General features: G+C 42.1%; 2 protein-coding genes across 5 annotated transcripts; both read right to left on the bottom strand.

Moving 5' to 3' along the window:
• Positions 1 to 2,410: 2,410 nt before the first annotated feature.
• On the bottom strand, positions 2,411 to 10,184 carry LOC106567220 (YTH domain-containing family protein 1). 4 transcript variants are annotated; one of them, XR_014380068.1, is made up of 7 exons: positions 9,790 to 10,184; positions 9,213 to 9,237; positions 8,740 to 8,834; positions 6,821 to 8,416; positions 5,480 to 5,592; positions 4,139 to 4,183; positions 2,411 to 3,966 (listed from the first exon to the last, which is right to left on the bottom strand). XR_014380068.1 is itself a non-coding variant. In XM_082960048.1 (7 exons), the coding sequence occupies exons 5-7, from the start codon at positions 8,396 to 8,398 to the stop codon at positions 3,937 to 3,939; spliced, it is 1,653 nt and encodes a 550-aa protein (XP_082816174.1). In that variant the 5' UTR covers positions 8,399 to 8,416; positions 8,740 to 8,834; positions 9,213 to 9,237; positions 9,436 to 9,472; positions 9,790 to 10,184; the 3' UTR covers positions 2,411 to 3,936. The 4 variants fall into 4 exon arrangements, 2 of the variants coding, with proteins under 2 accessions (XP_082816174.1, XP_013991725.3); XM_082960048.1 differs by lacking the exon at positions 5,480 to 5,592 and adding an exon at positions 9,436 to 9,472; XM_014136250.3 differs by lacking the exon at positions 5,480 to 5,592 and having other exon boundaries at positions 9,790 to 10,182.
• Positions 10,185 to 10,853: 669 nt separating this feature from the next.
• Positions 10,854 to 18,612, bottom strand: LOC106567223 (sodium/potassium-transporting ATPase subunit beta-1-interacting protein 3). Its single transcript, XM_014136253.3, has 7 exons — positions 17,789 to 18,612; positions 16,735 to 16,872; positions 16,133 to 16,213; positions 15,761 to 15,958; positions 15,234 to 15,294; positions 14,590 to 14,659; positions 10,854 to 14,430 (listed from the first exon to the last, which is right to left on the bottom strand). Exons 1-6 carry the CDS (start codon positions 17,840 to 17,842, stop codon positions 14,604 to 14,606), a joined length of 588 nt encoding a protein of 195 aa, XP_013991728.2. The 5' UTR covers positions 17,843 to 18,612; the 3' UTR covers positions 10,854 to 14,430; positions 14,590 to 14,603.
• Positions 18,613 to 18,622: the final 10 nt, after the last annotated feature.

Genomic DNA, 18,622 nt, shown 5'->3' with positions numbered 1-18,622 from the left:
CCTTAACCCTTTTAGCTAAACCTTCCCTTAACCCTTTTAGCTAACCCGTCCCTTAACCCTTTTAGCTAAACCTTCCCTTAACCCTTTTAGCTAAACCGTCCCTTAACCCTTTTAGCTAAACCGTCCCTTAACCCTTTTAGCTAAACCTTCCCTTAACCCTTTTAGCTAACCCTTCCCTTAACCCTTTTAGCTAAACCGTCCCTTAACCCTTTTAGCTAAACCTTCCCTTAACCCTTTTAGCTAAACCGTCCCTTAACCCTTTTAGCTAAACCGTCCCTTAACCCTTTTAGCTAAACCTTCCCTTAACCCTTTTAGCTAAACCTTCCCTTAACCCTTTTAGCTAAACCTTCCCTTAACCCTTTTAGCTAAACCTTCCCTTAACCCTTTTAGCTAAACCGTCCCTTAACCCTTTTAGCTAAACCTTCCCTTAACCCTTTTAGCTAAACCTTCCCTTAACCCTTTTAGCTAAACCTTCCCTTAACCCTTTTAGCTAAACCTTCCCTTAACCCTTTTAGCTAACCCTTCCCTTAACCAGGGATGCAGAAAGGTGACACTTTTTTTGTTGTTGCACTGAAACATGCAAAAAATCCCTGCTAGTGGGAAATGCAGGTTTTTAGCTAATTAAACAACAAAGAATATGATCTACATGATCAGTCTGTGTGTAAAATAAAAAGTGGTTCATGTGAACCTAACCTAAAAAAAAATTAAGAGAGCAATCCAATGTTATTTGTTGCCAAGACTTGACTGCAAATTACAGTCAAGTTTTGAGAAAAACAATACACTAATATTGCAGTTAGCCATGACAGCCTTTATAATAGAACACTTGTGACCACACACATCTAAGTATTGCACTTGGGGAAAAAACATCTCAAAGTAGAAATAGAATGAAACAACAGGCCTTCTATTTTCGCTCTATTATAGTGGCCACTATAGTAGACATTGTTCAAGTGCACAAGACTACATGTGTGAAAAAATAATGTTCACTGTGTAAAAATGTGTATTATCCCCCTCACTCACAAGTGTTACTGTCAAGTTCAACACAACATAAGCAAAATCTTTGGGCTACACTGCACATTATTACAATTGTACACTTTTCTGCCTGTGGACATCTGTTCTACCATGTGCCAGCAGAGCATGATACCCTTTGTTGGCATAATTGATCTCTTTCAGGCAGAGTACACCTGGCATAGCCCTTTTTATCCACTGTATTGAAAAAGTGTGTGGTGTTCCTTTCACCTCTATGGTGGCATCCAGCTTAAGCCAGGCCCAGCTACACTTGATCGCTGAATGCACTTATTCAACAAGCAACGCCTCATTTTCCCCTAATTCTCTCATTCTGAAAATTAACTACATACTGTAGAGGGAAAACATTAGTTCTAGTTTGCATCCCTGCCTAACCCATTAACCTAAATCCTAACCTTAACCCCTAGCCTAAATAATGTTAGCCAGCTAGCTAACGTTTGCCTTAGCCACCTAGTTAACATTAGCCATAACAAATTGGAATCTGTAACATATACGTTTTGCAAAATCTAACACATCATACAAAATGGATTATGGATATCCACAAATTAATACATATGAAAAACGTACTCTATCACACTAAATGGAAAGTCTTGGATTTACGGACAAAATATTAAAAATTCTCGAGACCAGGTTGCAGCAGTTAGCTACACCACTAAATGGCAAAAAAGTAATTAACTACTGAAAACACTACCTCAATTTGAATTTAGTTCACTACTCCCGAACACTGGAGTAGTGTTTATTGGCATTAATCTAATGAAGCAATCCACCTGCAATCTAGGACAATTTATAGGTAAACTGCGCGAGTATTTTGGGGGTTAGGATTACCGCTTTTCGTGTTCACGGCGGACCTTGATTTAATAGCAATACAATTAAGGCACGCGGTGAATGCCAAGAGAGGAATCACGTTAACGTCGATCCAAATAATTGAAGTGATTGTATTTTAGGCAATCAAACAAAACATATCAACATAGTTACTTCAGGGGTAAGAAACATAGTTGTAGGCTATGAGCTCTGGTGACCAAACACGGTAAAAGTATATGGACACATTATTTTATGTAATCCATTAGCCTTGGTTTGATGTGCTGTGAATTATGTAGGCCTACAGTTCAGTTTGTTTTTATGGATCATGGAATTAAAACTAAATAAAAGGTGTTTTGGGTTTGGGGCTTTTGAGACTATACCATTGGTTTCATCAGAGAGAGTACAAGTATCTTACATGTTTTTGACCCAGGTCTGAAATGTCAACATCCATACTTCAGGCACCACTCTCTCATCTAACAAACAATGTGGGTTGTCATCACCCCCCCCCCCCCCCACACAGGGAAACAGGCTACTGTAGATGCAGACATTGCTACTTTTCACTCACAACGGAACAAACCAAAAACACTTACAATAGATAGTATACCTTTAATAATGACCATGATCAAATCTAAGAATGTGATAGTGACCTTTGATACAACGCATATTAAATTCAGGGGTGACTTAAACATTTGTTTTCTTAAATTTTATATATTCTCATGAATGAATAATTTCCAATACATAAATCTGATTCCCTCAATAATCCCACTCCCCTCTGTCTTTCACATACAGACATACACAGTACAGCAAGCAGGTCCCGGGAAAAAGAAATAACACACAGATACCATATATACTATTCTCTGGGTTTTCATACACTTGACATTAAATCAGTCAAATTAATTTTAAGATTACACATTTGAGGCGTTCTCAGTTAGCATTGCCAGTACATTAAAGCTTAACATTTCTGAGGATGAAGTGGAAGGGTTATATCAATGCTTTAATTCTGTTAAGAAAGGACAAGGATAAGAAACAGAGTGACAGGGCTATCTTGATTTTAAAAGCAGTACATGCTACATTTTTCACCAAAATGACTTAGAGACCCCTGTTGTTGGAATGATGGGGAACAGAGAAAAGTAACAGCTGTGATTTAAAATAACAAGGAAAAAGACAACATCATAGTATTGTCCGGCTAAGAATTTGAACTCAAGACAGTTTACATTTCCTCCCCATCAAGAAAAAAGAAAGGGACCTCCTTTGAGAGCGGATGTTCTAGACATCTTTCCCCTGAATCTTTTTGCTGACACACTTGAGTTACAGTACAGCAAATAGAGTTTCATTGACACTGTTGTCAGAAATAAAGTGTTAAGGCTCCACTCTGAAAAAAAGAAACGAAAATAAAACATCTTGTATCTCTTCTTCAACAATTTGTTGTCACAAGTGTTAAGCCAAGTGATACATTATTTCAAAAATATTTCTTTTCTTAAACATGAACATTTTCTAATGTCACAGCCTTTCACATTATCCATTATATGCATCATTTGCAGAAGCTTTTCACATCTTCTACCAAGCCACAAGACCACTCTCACATGGACAAGAAGGGCATAATAGAACAGTTTATTTTGATTATGCAAAATAAAACTGGCCAAGTACAGTTATCAAACATTTGTCAAGATTCAGTTAATTGTCGCATTCACTCTTCCTAAATCAGAACAACCAATACAAGCACTTAACGTTTCTCCAACACTCACACCACCACAAGTTGAACAGTCACTGAATATCAGCAGCATGTTAGATTTTTTTAAAGAAGTGCAGATATTTGTTACTCATAGTTAAGGATGTGAGTGTGGGAGTATAGCAAATAAAGACCTGCCAGGCTAAAAATACAGAAAGAAAGAAAACAAAAAAGGATGAAGCAATTTGATTAATGGAAACCGACTTCATCCCTGCGCACGACTTGGAGACTGGGAACCGGACCAGAAGCAGTGTGGCTCAAAGTTTGATGTGGGCCAAAATAAATAGGAGTTGACAATTTCTTTATGTCCTCTTTTTTCATGATCTAAATTCCATTATGTCCATCCAAGTATAACCGTTGATCAAGCTATAAGGAGCATTCTTCTATTGTGGTTTACTTCGGTTTTGGCGTTCCTTGGGTGGGGAGGGGAAGAAATAACGAAAGTGTTACCATTAGAAAAACTACACTAAATCAAATCTTCCACCCCCCCTACAATGGTTTATTATTTCCTTGGAGACATAGGGAACAATGTCTTGATGGGCAGAAGCCAAATAAAAGGTGAAACACTCAGAAAAGGTTCTTTACCTGATCAAGTCGGGACCCTCTCTGTATTGGAGCTGGCTCATAGGTCTGTTGAAAGAAGTAAGAGGCATTTAGGGATGGTTACACCTCCTGCACAAAACAATAAAAACAGCAAACAAATACAAAACGGTAGACATTTGGTCTGTGATGGGACAAATCAAGTAATACAAAACTCAGGTTGTCCCAATATTTTTAAAACAGTAAAGGAGATATACACTGCATATGGAAAGTATTCAGACCCCTTCCCCTTTTCCACATTTTGTTATGTTACAGCCTTATTCTAAAATTAAATAAAACATTTTCCTCAATCAACATGGAATACCCCATAATGACAAAGCAAAGGTTTTTTGAAGTCGAATATATACTACCATTCAAAAGTTGAGTGTCTAGTTAGAGAAACAGATGCCTCACAAGTCTTCAACTGGCAGCTTCATGAAATAGTACCTGCAACACACCAGCCTCAACGTCATCAATGAAGAGGCGACTCCGGGATGCTGGCCTTCTAGGCAGAGTTCCTCTGTCCAGTGTGTGTTCTTTTGCCCATCTTAATCTTTCTTTTTATTGGCAAGTCTGCCTAGAAGGCCAACATCCCAGAGTCACCTCTTCACTGTTGACGTTGAGACTGGAGTTTTGCGGGTACTATTAAATGATGAAGCTGCCAGTTGAGGACTTGTGAGGCATCCGTTTCTCAAACTAGACACTAATGTACTTGTCCTCTTGCTCAGTTGTGCACCGGGGCCTCCCACTCCTCTTTCTATTCTGGTTAGATCCAGTTTGCGCTGTTCTGTGAAGGGAGTAGTACACAGCGTTGTACGAGATCTTCAGTTTCTTGGCAATTTCTCGCATGGAATAGCCTTCATTTCTCAGAACAAGAATAGACTGACGAGTTTCAGAAGGTCTTTGTTTCTGGCCATTTTGAGCCTGTAATCGAACCCACAAATGCTGATGCTCCAGATACTCAAGTAGTCTAAAGGCCTGTTTTATTGCTTCTTTAATAAGAACAACAGTTTTCAGCTTTGCTAACATAATTGCAAAGAGGGTTTTCCAATGATCAATTATCATTTTAAAATGATAAACTTGAATTAGCTAACACAACATGGCATTGGAACACAGGAGTGATGGTTGCTGATAATGGGCCTCTATACGCCTATGTAGATACTCCATTAAAAAAAAAAATCTGCCGTTTTCAGCAACAATAGTCATTTAAAACATTAACAATGTATTTCTGATCAATTTGATGTTATTTTAATGGCCATTTTTTTTTTGCTTTTCTTTCAAAAACAAGGACATTTCTAAGTGACCCCAAACTTTTGAACGGTAGTGTATATATATTTTTATACATACCTTATTTACAAAAGTATTCAGACCCTTTGCTATGAGACTTGAAATTGAGCTCAGGTGCATCCTGTTTCCATTGATCATCTTTGAGATGTTTCTACAACTTGATTGGAGTCCACCTGTGGTAAATTAAAATTATTGGACATGATTTGGGAAGACAGTGCATGTCAGAGCAAAAACCAAGCCAAGATGTCAAAGGAATTGTCTGTAGAGGTCCGAGACAGGATTGTGTGGAGGCACAGATCTGGGGATGGTACCAAAACATTTCTGCAGCATTGTAGGTACCCAAGAACACAGTGGCCTCCATCATTCTTAAATGGAAGAAGTTTGGAACCTCCACCGTAGCCCGGGTCACTCTGACAGAGCTCCAGAGTTCCTCTGTGGAGATGGGAGAACCTTCCAGAAGGACAACCATCTTTGCAGCACTCCACCAATCAGGCCTTGATGGTGGAGTGGCCAGATGGAAGCCACTTCTGAGTAAAAGGCACATGACAGCCGCTTGGAGTTTGCCAAAGGCACCTAAAGGATGCTCAGACAACGAGAAACAAGATTGAACTCTTCACCCTAATTGCCAAGCGCCACATCTGAAAGAAACCTGGCACCATCCCTACAGTGAAGCATGGTGGTGGCAGCATCATGTTGTGGGGATGTTTTTCAGCAGCCGGAAAGTACAGAGAGATCCTTGATGAAAACCTGCTCCAGAGAGCTCAGGACCTCAGAATGGGGCAAAGGTTCACCTTCCAACACTACAACAACCCTAAGCACACAGCCAAGACAATGCAGGAGTGGCTTCAGGACAAGTCACTGAATGTTCTTGAGTGGCCCAGCCAGAGCCCGGACTTGAACCCGAGCTAACATCTCTGGAGAGACCTGAAAATAGCTGTGCAGCGATGCTCCCCATCCAACCTGACAGAGCTTGAGAGGATCTGTTGCGAACAATGGGAGAAACTCCCCAAATACAGGTGTGCCAAGCTTGTAGCATCATACCCAAGACTTGAGACTGTAATCACTACCAAAATATACTTCAACAAAGTACTGAGTAAAGGGTCTGAATACTTTTGTAAATGTGATATTTGATTTTTTGTTATTTTTATACATTTGCTAAAATTCCCCCCAAAAACTGGTTTTGCTTTGTCATAATGAGGTAGTGTGTAGATTGATGAGTAAAAAAACAACAATTTGATCAATTTTAGAATAACTGTAACTGTACTGTAACAAAATGTGGAAAAAGTTAATGGTTCTGAATACATTTTTTTGGGGGGGGTCTTTACAAAAAAGGATGAAACCTATCCATGATCAGTTGGTTTAGGATCTTTGTGATCAACAAGAGACAGTAATTATGATTACCTTTCTGACAACCTCCTCTTCTTCCTGTCTCTTCTCATAGTGGGAGAAGTCATCAAAGATGGAGGTGGTGTGTTTGTAAGTGGCGATGATCTTGAGCACCTGCTTAGCCTTCTCTAGAGGGACCTCTTGTGTGTCCCTAGAGTTGGTCACCGGCTTGTTGTCGTTGTTTTCCAGCCTGATGTGCCTCAGCTGGCTATTAGGCACGTCTTTCACAAACAGCCAGTCCACGTCAAACTTGCCTTTCCACTTGTCCTGCGCCCAAACGCCAGCACTGGTGCCGTAGTCCACGGGCGAGAGCATCTCTGCCACGCCACAGAAGTGGCCGCTGCCATTGACGCTGAACAGCAAATAGACAGGGCCTTTGGCATTGATGGCACGGAAGGCTGAGTCCAGACGCTTGTTACCGTGCTCTGTGCTGCACCAGATGGAGTACTTGATGGAGCGGTGGATGTCGTCCTCAGAGTAGCTCTTGATGATGAACACGCGGCCGTTCTTCAGGTTCCAGTCAAACTCCTTAGGGTTGTAGCTGTGGGCAGCCCGCAGATTCTCCAGAACAGGGTGGTTCTCTAGACCTGGGCCAGAACCTGGAGGCACACCTCCACCCCCAACACTAGAGGAACCGCTGCTGTCCATGCTGCCTCCACCGTAGCCCGGGTTACGGTTGCGTGGAGCAACCCAGCGGGTCTGAGGGGGTGGGGCTGAGTTGTGGTTCTGGTATGACTGCAGGGGGGGCGGGCCCATGGTCATCTGCTGCACAAGGGACTGGGCAGATTGAACGGACTGCTGAGGGGGAGGGGGGAGCCCATGGGGGAGGTGGGCATGGCCATGAGAGTGGAGCTGCTGCTGGTGGTGGGACAGTGGAGGGGCCACTTTGCTTATAGACCCTTTGTTATCCCATGTCCCAATGTCCATGTTGTGTTTGATGGGTGGTGGTGGCAGGGCTCCCCCCATGGGCATGCCTGGCTTGGCCTTCAGCTGCTGTGGCTTGGCTGGTTTGCTGGCGATAGCAGCCCAGGACGTGGGCTTAGGAGGGGGCATGCCAATTGGTGTTCCACCATTGCCTGTAGAAACAGCCTGAGCCACAGCACCACCTCCGATCACAGAGCCCACACTCTTCACGCCTGAGCCATTGCCCGACACATCCCCACCTATCTTCAGCCCCAGCATCCCCTGCTCCAGGCTGTTCATGCCTGGTGCCTTGCTCAGAGTGTCACTGTGGAACCCTGTCTGACCATCAGGGACTAGTGTGCCCCCCAGGGAGCTGGGAGGGTAGCTGTAGCTGCCCCCATAGGCTGAACTCTGAGTCTGCTGGCCTTGAGACCCACTGGTACCCCAGGTGGAGAAGGCTGGGTTCTCAGGGAAAAAGTTAAACCTATGTGGGTAGATGCTGCTGCCAAGCCCTCCAGGCTGGCCAAAAACGGTGTCATGCATGAAGTGGTGGTCTCCATTGCTAAGGGGCGCATAGGGGGTCAGGTAAGGGATCGGGGGGTCGCCACCGGTGGACCAAGGGGCCTCGCTCAGGGGGTAGGGGAATCCAATGGAGGGGGCATAGTAGCTGGACAGGTAAGGGTCAGTCATGGATTGGTAGCTGTTGTTCTAGAGAAAAAAAGGGAGTGTAAATACACATTTTGAAATCCTGATACATCAAACTAAATATCAACATGACCTAGCACCAAACTCCAATGACCGTTAGCTTATACCCCCAAAACTCAGATTTTAGGACCAAAAGGCCATGCGTGCAGTACTTAAGGCATCATCTTTAATTATGCAAATGTCTAACAATATCAGCTAACAATGTAGCCAAGCAAACGGCCTGTCCTCCTGTGAGACAATATTGAGTTGTGGGCCTCCCTGCAGTCAAGACACTTTTTTTATTTTCTAATTCAGACACAGATACACACATTTCAAAAGACACTCACCTGATTGGATTGGCCAGTGAGATAGGGCTCAAAGTCATTATCATGTACAGTTTCCTTCTGGTGGAGTGAGCCATTTTGCACTGAAACCGGAAAGACTGATAGTAGGGTTATTTATCAATGTGTGTCAAATAAACAGACAAACACATGTACATGTCTTTCTCCTTCATTCAATAAAAATATATGCATGCTTAGTGTATGCCTGCCTGAGAAGACCATAGAAATCTGATGTTAGCTATGTTGTTCTGCAGTCAGTACTGATTAACACTTGGGTGTGTAAAAGCTGCAAGACATAAAATGCATAACAAGACATGCATCACTGACATAACAAGACAGCATTGTATTTACACCGCAGGTGCATTGTTTATAACTAGTCCGTGCATGGTCAGTGCTTGCTACCGGCAACCAGCTGAGCAATCGCAGTCTACCTAACTAGTCAAAAATGATCTACCTAACATTAACTACAGTGATCTTACCTTTAGCGTCTTGTCCTTTTGAATTCTTCATTCCCGTGTAATTGGTTAACATGTAAAAGAGATAAATCTGTGTTTTAGCTGTCTAATTAACATCCAACACACTCGCTGAAAATCAGAAGTTTACATTAACGTTTGTTACCTAACTTTACTAGCTAGCCAACAACCAGTTTCCTAGCTAACTAGCTAAGTAAACACATTGCGTTAGCACAGAACCACAACTTACTAGAGCTGGTAAACCACTGCAACAGCTGAAACTGTTCCTGACAATATTAATAAGGAGAATACATGTGAAATACATTAAGTTAGGTTTTTAGCAAACCACATAGCTAGCTAACGTTAACTAGCTAAGTGCTAGGAACGAAACGTGGCGATGGCTTCATATTATTATTGGTATAAAAAGTCTGATTTATTACGTGTTAGCTAGCGGCTAACCTGCTAACTAAACTGGAGTTAGCTAGCTAGAAGGAATCACATCTCAGCAATAGGTGGATTGGGCGCACAACCAACCACCTTTCCTCAATGCAAGGCCTTGAGTCGACGCTGAGTGGATTTTTTCCGGAAAATACAGTCTGCCTACCTGAGGGTCAATACTTGTAGCAGACATAATTCATGAAGCAAGCCACTGGATATGTGTAGAGCGTTTCAATTAGACGGTTCCCTCAAAACCTGCGTTTTATTCGTATCTCAGTACAGTAGCTAGCAAGCTAATCAGCAAGATGTTTTCCTTCGTTACAGTCAGCAGCAAGCTAACTCAAACTACTGTTCCAAGGCTCAATTCTGCCAGTCCCCCTTTGTTTACGTAAATCCAATTTGGAGATAGTCCTGGTGGTTTCAAAGGGTCCACTGTTAGGATTAATCCAATGTATTTTTGCTTTTTCCCCCTTATCCACCAAATTGCAGTTATTGTGCTGATGGCCCTGTTCACTTCCCCCAATAGCAGGTTCATCCGGGGTCTAAATGAAGGGGATTGACGTCAGCGGCACACCAGGCGCGGTGCCTCAACGACAAAACGTCGGAAGTCATGCATCTTCAATAGGAGGACTGCGGTAATCGCGTTTCACAAATATCACTTGTGATCTTTAATGCTCTGCCGCGATGACGAGTCAGCGCGCTAACCAATCCAACGGAAGAGTGATGGGGACATTCTGAAAGGGGACGATTTATTTGGGGCACAATCTACTAGAATTAAGGTAAGGCTTTGATAAAAACATTTAAAACCTTCACACTAGAGAAAATACTCGCAATAGCAATTTAGATATCATGTACATTATCTTGACGACTGTTACTACAAATATTCTGTATAAAACATTGCACTGAAGCCATTTAGTGATTTTTTTTTCTTCCACTCACACTTTTTAAAGATAATTATTCTGTTGTGTTTCTCACAAACATTACGTTATATCTTGGTTAGAAGTGTTTCATATAGAGAATGTAAAGCTGTATGTATTTATTATAGGCTCCAAGTAGACCTGCAATCATTTTATAATATTCAGATTTGATGGACTGGACTCTTCAGTCGGGACTTGAATAATAGCCAGTGATACTCAATGATACTCAGTGGTTAACATGTAATTTAAAACAAATCAATAGTAAGGCAAGTAAATGAGGAATATGAGTCAAAACATACCTGCACACATTGGCTAACAGAAAAGCACAGTTTATTCAAACAAAATTCACTTAAAGATACAGTCAGGGTCTTTTTTCAATCAGTGGCACGCAAATTCAAACAAAATTCAGAGGTAGGCCTAAAAAATTAGAAGATGCTTTTTACATGACAACCACTGTCTTTAGCTAATTTCTATCACAATATTGAAGATTATTAATAAAATGTCTTTATTTTCCTCTGCTATCTGGAATTTAATGTATGAACTGCACACACACGCACACACACAGGCACACTCATACCTTCACATAGGTCCAAATCCTAACTATAAATCTGTATACATAACTTTGATAATTTGCACATGACTAAAATGTTCATGCAAATCTTCCATTAACATCAATGTAGGACACACAATTATAGGGTTTGGTCCATTTTCAACAGTATGCGTAAATGCATATTTTTACAGAGTGACACTACTGTATGTCATCAAACATATAGATTCAATCGTTGGAAAGATGGGGAGAAGTCTGGCCGTAATAAAGAGATGCTCTGCTTTTCTGACACCAGACTCCAAAAAGCAAGTTCTGCAGGCTCTAGTTTTGTCTAATATTGATTATTGTTCAGTCGTGTGGTCCAGTGCTGCAAGGAAAGACATAGCTAACCTGCAGCTGGCTCAAAACAGAGCAGCACGTTTTGCTCTTAATTGTAATCAGAGGGCTAATATAAATAAACTCAGCAAAAAAAGAAACGTCCCTTTTTCAGGACCCTGTCTTTCAAAGATAATTCGTAAAAATCCAAATAACTTCACAGATCTTCATTGTAAAGGGTTTAAACACTGTTTCCCATGCGTGTTCAATGAACCATAAACAATTAATGAACATGCACCTGTGGAACGGTCGTTAAGACACTAACAGCTTACAGATGGTAGGAAAATAAGGTCCCAGTTATGAAAACTTAGGACACTAAAGAGGCCTTTCTACTGACTCTGGAAAACACCAAAAGAAAGATGCCCAGGGACCCTGCTCATCTGCGTGAATGTGCCTTAAGCATGCTGCAAGGAGGCATGAGGACTGCAGATGTGGCCAGGGCAATACATTGCAATGTCCGTACTGTGAGACGCCTAAAACAGTGCTACAGGGAGACAGGACGGACAGCTGATCGTCCTCGCAGTGGCAGACCACGTGTAACCTGCACAGGATCGGTACATCCGAACATCACACCTGCGAGACAGGTACATGATGGCAACAACAACTGCCCGAGTTACACCAGGAACGCACAATCCCTCCATCAGTGCTCAGACTGTCCGCAATAGGCTGGACTGAGGGCTTGTAGGCCTGTTGTAAGGCAGGTCCTCACCAGACATCACCGGCAACAACGTCACCTATGGGCACAAACCCACCGTCGCTGGACCAGACAGGACTGGCAAAAAGTGCTCTTCACTGATGAGTCGCGGTTTTGTCTCACCAGGGGTGATGGTCGGATTCACATTTATCATCGAAGGAATGAGCGTTACACCGAGGCCTGTACTCTGCAGCGGGATCGATTTGGAGGTGGAGGGTCCGTCATGGTCTGGGGCGGTGTGTCACAGCATCATCGGACTGAGCTTGTTGTCATTGCAGGCAATCTCAACGCTGAGTGTTACAGGGAAGACATCCTCCTCCCTAATGTGGTACCCTTCCTGCAGGCTCATCCTGACATGACCCTCCAGCATGACAATGCCACCAGTTATACTGCTCGTTCTGTGCGTGATTTCCTGCAAGACAGGAATGTCAGTGTTCGGCCATGGCCAGCGAAGAGCCCTGATCTCAATCCTATTGAACATGTCTGGGACCTGTTGGATCGGAGGGTAAGGGCTAGGGCCATTCCCCCCATAAATGTCCGGGAACTTGCAGGTGCCTTGGTGGAAGAGTGGGGTAACATCTCACAGAAAGAACTGGAAATTCGGGTGCAGTCCACGAGGAGGAGATGCACTGCAATACTTAGTGCAGCTGGTGGCCACACCAGATACGGACTGTTACTTTTGATTTTGACCCCCCCTTTGTTCAGGGACACATTATTCCATTTATGTTAGTCACATGTCTGTGGAACTTGTTCAGTTTATGTCTCAGTTGTTGAATCTTGTTATGTTCATACAAATATTTACACATGTTAAGTTTGCAGAAAATAAACGCAGTTGACAGTGAGAGTATGTTTCTTTTTTTCCTGAGTTTACTATGTATGCCAGTCTCTCTTGGCTACGAGTTGAGGAGAGACTGACTGCATAACTTTTTCTTTTTTATAAGAAACAATGTGTTGAAAATCCCAAATTGTTACACACAGCTCTGACACACACACTTATCCCACCAGACATGCCACCAGGGGTCTTTTCAGTCCCCAAATCCAGAACAAATTCAAGAAAGTGTACAGTATTATATAGACCCCTAATTGCATGGAACTTCCTTCAGCTGTGCTTTTGCCTACTCCATTGCCGGAGTAGGGCATAGTAATTCCCCTACTCCGATGCTCTGGTAGGTGTGGCGCCAGTAGTTGGTGGTGCTGGTGGAAGGGACAATGCATAAATGTTTAGTAGCCTATATGTGCACAGGACCAAGAACATTTTTGGGCTCAGTGATATTTTCTCAAAAACAAATATTTGTCCATTCTTTCCACCAAAATTGTTCACTTTCAAGCAACCCTCACCTGGGGTCAAACACAAACATTGCATAGGCCCACAGGACCTAAAACAACTGGTTCCCATATTGTGGACCATGGAAGTACTAAAAAGATAAGTCCAAACTCATATTGAAGTATATAACCCAAACAGGAAAACGCGGGCACAGAAAAACCCGCGCACGCCATTGTGCACGTGTTTGGGTGGTGATTACAAAGTATTAGGCTACCACTCATATTGCTAAAATAAACAGCAAACCTGGTTTCAAAAAACAGATAAAGCAACACCTCGTGGCACAACGCCTCTCCCCTATTTGACCTAGATAGTTGGTGTGTATGCATTGATATGTAGGCTACGTGTGCCTTTTTAAAAAATGTATGTAGTTGTCTTTGAGCTGTTCTTGTCTAATGATGTTCTGTATTATGCCATTCTGTATTATATTTCATGTTTTGTGTGGACCCCAGGAAGAGTAGCTGCTGCTTTTGCAACAGCTAATGGGGATCCTAATAAAGTTTAAAATACCAAAAATACAACAAATACCATTCCCAGTATACTGATACATGTTATGTCAGAAGTATCAGTAGTTTTCTGATTGTACCTGTACTGACCTACTGTATAGCCTGCAGGGTGCCACTCTGTTGTTTCTCCTCTCTTGCCAACTACTTATGGAATTGTCATGCCAAACAGCTTGACAATGACAATGGAGTAGACAAAAGCACAAACTGACCTGGGACCAGGCTAGTATTGACCATAACTGCACTGAACTGTTGGTGTAGGCTAGAATGCATTAAGAGTGCCGGGAGGCTGAGGAATTATGTTTTTGAGCAGTGTGGGAATGTCTTCTGTTTCAGTGACTGGAGATGTGATTTCACTCTTCCAAAGTAGGTATTTCACTCACTCGTTCCTCTTCTGCCCTCCTTGCTTGTCAGTCATTTTCAACCCACTTGCAAGCCTTTACTTATAGTCTGTAAATCAAAACATGATGGTAAAGTAACTGCACAGTCTCAGACAGAAACATACTGAATACATGTTGCAATATTAAATATGTGCACACACACACACACACACACGTGTGGGCCGAATATGTAAGATTTTGTTCCCCCTGAGAAAGTAATGGTACTTACAGCCCAATTGTACACTATAAATACAGCGGCGATGGTTTAGATGGATAATGGACCCCACCAATGAAATTAACTGAAAAAGAAAACACAATTATATTAATAAATATAAAATAATGCAACACTAATTTCATGTTTTTTTTTAGCTATAGACAGTTAAAACCAACTCTTAAATAAAAGGGTCTAAATGATTAAAACAAGTGAAACATAAAAATAAAAAAAGGAAAGAAGAGGCCTTGACAGTAGGGCAGTGATGATACCAGTATCACAAATTGTTTTCCATGGCAAAAATGAAAACATGAAGCAGACCTAACTCTTTAGTCCTTTAAAAACCTGCTTCATGTAAAATATTGTGTGCTATAGCTTGGGAAATAAATGAATGTGACTCTGGATGACAACATAATTATGTTTGTTTCCAACTTCATGGCCTTTTTTCTAAAGAAGTTATATCCGATCCGTGTTTTGTTTCCTTGCCACTATACTAACAAGTATCGCGATACTGGTATTGTCCCGGCCCTACTTGACAGTATTACATGTGGCTGTGACCTTATGCCTTACTATCTGTTCTAGTATGTGTATTAAATTGTGTATGTGTTTTCTTTGTAAAGTGTGTTGTGACCATGTGTAAAATGCACTTTAAATTCACATACAGCTGTCCTCCTCCTCAGTGAAGGTGCTGACCATATAGCAGGCATAGACGAATCCCAAGAGCTGTAGGCACAAACACAGAGACCACCAGTTCAACGTTCAAATCAAATTTGATTTGTCACATGCGCCAAATACAACAACTTTACTGTGAAATGCTTACTTACGAGCCCTATTTTGTGTGTGTGAGCATATGTAGTGTTTGTGTGTGTGTGTGTGTATTGGAGTGTCAGTGTATGTATGTGTGAGTGTGTGGGCAACATGTGACATTACATTCCAATGAATACCACCACATGGGTACATTCAGAATTTATTTCATTGTGTGTTTGTGTGTGTGTGAGAGAGAGAGAGAGAGAGAGAGAGAGAGAGAGAGAGAGAGAGAGAGAGAGAGAGAGAGAGAGAGAGAGAGAGAGAGAGAGAGAGAGAGAGAGAGAGAGAGAGAGAGAGAGAGAGAGAGAGAGAGAGAGAGAGAGAGAGAGAGAGAGAGAGAGAGAGAGAGAGAGAGAGAGAGAGAGAGAGAGAGAGTACTCACAGAGATTAGGAGTTGTATGATACAATGTAGGACCTCTATGTATTGGTATTCCAGCCAGCATCCCAGAGCATAGATGAGTTTTGGGCTCTCCAGACTCTGCCATCTAGTGGCAGGAAGGTCCCTGTCGTCACAGCCTGGCCCGTTGTCTTTCCACCATGAACGGTGTGGGGATACACCCAGGGATAGCAGGTCGCTCTCCTGCCGTGACACAGCATATGGATTGTTCATGTTCATAATAGCATGTTTATGTAGTTACGGTCTGTAATTGTTTGGGAAAAGAAAGACTGATTGATCCAGTGCCAAAATAAGACACAATTCAAGGCAAAGCAAATATATTAGTTGATAGCGGGTCTGAATATTAGTGACCAATACCTTGGAAAGGCCTCCCAGGTCCAAGTAGAGACAGCTCACAAAGACATTCCAGGCCACCCACAGTAATGTCCACAGCAGGTACTGAGGGATGAAAATATATTTGATGATCATTTTAGACACATAATGTCTATCTATTTGTATGGAGGCAAACCTCTATACATGACAGAATTGTAACAGTGGCCAATGCTTTTCCACAATAGTTACACAAATGACTTTGCCTTCAACAAGTACAGTACCTTTCTTCTATGAAGAATAGGCACGTGTCATGCAATTTAAACTTGCCTATGTAATAACCATTTAATTACACAACTTTCTCTATGTTTAATATAACGTGGGATCAATATTTATATTTGCAGCACATGAACATTCTTACACTACATGTGATCCCTTAAAGCTATTATAGATTAGATTATGGATTAACAGTAATATTACCCGGGAGGACTGCTTTTATTTATCGTAGACAAAAACACAACATTATCCATTGTAGGGTAGCCCAGGGCCATTGTAGGGTAGCCTGGGGCCATTGTAGGGTAGCCTGGGGCCATTGTAGGGTAGCCTGGGGCAGATTAACACAAAAGTAGTGTGGTCTAGATGTGACTTACTAGAACAACGTAGCGTGGTCTGTACTGAATGGTGCCAAAGAGGCTGAGGATAACCATGATTATTTGCAGGAAGTTGACCATGATGGGAGCCCACTGGTACCCAAGGAAGTCAAAAGCCTGCCTCTCCAATGCTGTCATCTGGGATGTCAGAGGGAGAGAGTAGGAGGGGCAGAAAGGGATGGTGGGTTAAGAATCTCTATTACCTGAATTATGCATGAGGAAGCATCTTATCAAGTCATCCACTCACTGCTTCCAGACTCTTCAGAAATTCTCATCTAAACAGTTGGTTCTGAAGTGATGGATGGTGGTGTTAAACGGTCATCTCTCCTACAAAGCATTCACTAGACTCATTTTTTTCCCATGCTGACTGCTCTCTCTGGGTTGTCAAGGTAACTGAGTCACTGGGACAAAGCATGTTTCAGGGAGAGGGGCAGAGCAGGGATATGAATTCTGTCCTCTGACTCGCCTTCTCAATCACTCAAAAGGGGAGTAGGGTTGGAAGAAAGAGCGGGACAAAGTGGGACTAAGGTTCAGGCAAAGTGGGGGTTGGCTCCCTTTCCCCTTAGGCAACTCATGCAAGCAAGATAAACATGCATATTTTTGTATTCTAAAAGCACACAATCAATTATTTCCTTTTCAGTGTTGACCCATAGCTTGTAGTTATGGTGAGCATGAATACAAAAATCTTAATTAAAAAAAAATATGTTAGAGAGAAATATTAATTTATGTTTGATTGATGTTTTATTTGATGTGAAATATTTATATTATTAAAATAAACTTACATTTGTTTTTCTCAGCACACAAATATATATTCAATTTAGTTAGATATGGAAATGGAAAGACTTTGGTGTGTCGTGGGAACTCTAATTTACCCGTTTATCTCAAACGCGCAAAATTTGCCTAATTCGTTTTGTCATTCCAAAAACAATTTCAACAACATCAGCCAGCAGAAGTGGCAGTAATGATTGAAGAGAAGTAAATCAAGGCTATGGTAGAGCAGGTGTGTTTTGAAAGTCTGTATAGAGATAGCATCATCGCAGAAGAATGATCTCACCACTTGGAGAGTGCAGAGGAAGATCAGCATACAACGTCCTGAACAGCACCCCATTCTCTATCTGCATAAATGGCTTCCAAATAGGCGAATCGAAACAGCAAAGCAACTTTTTATAAATTCATAGGGGCAAGTTGAATAGTCCTTCCCATATCCAAACAAGCTCTCCGGTCTGGGGGACGTGTCGTGGTTTGCAGTGGTGGAACAAAACGAGCTGAAAAGGAAAACACATAAGGCTGTTACAACGAGGGGGAGGGTAGGGGGCATAGTAATTCCCCTACTCCGATGCTCTGCTAGGTGTGGCGCTAAGGACGCGCTACACTGCACTAGTGGACCAACTAGTGTAACACGCCAGTAGTTGGTTCCTATACTGTGGGCCATGGAAGTACTAAAAAGATAAGTTCAACCCATATTGAAGTCTATAACCCAAGCAGCAAAACGCGGGAACAGAAAAACCCGCACACACCATTGTGCACGTGTTTGGGTGGAGCTGAAGGGCAGCGCCAGTCAATAGGCCAGGTTGGAATCGTGGTGATGGTTTGTCAGCACTTTTGTCAAACGGAAGTTCTATGACTGTGACACAGTAAAACACATCATAATAATTATTTGTTTTCATCCAGTGATGTGATAACACAGCCTGATCAACCAAATTATGACCCATCGTTGGTGATTACAAAGCATCAGGCTACCACTTACCACATTATTATTACACATGTATAAGCCTACACATGGTCATCTACTTCACCTCAGACGTCCACATCCGTGTGATGGTTTAGATTGAAATGTTATTCCAATCTCCACGCACTCCATTCACGGCACTTCTCCATCCTTCCGAGA

Source organism: Salmo salar, chromosome 13 (assembly GCF_965601325.2).
Source record: "Salmo salar chromosome 13, fSalSal1, whole genome shotgun sequence".
NCBI lineage: Eukaryota > Metazoa > Chordata > Actinopteri > Salmoniformes > Salmonidae > Salmo > Salmo salar.
Note: the sequence above shows the minus strand (reverse complement) of the source record. Positions and strands in the feature narration are given on the sequence as shown.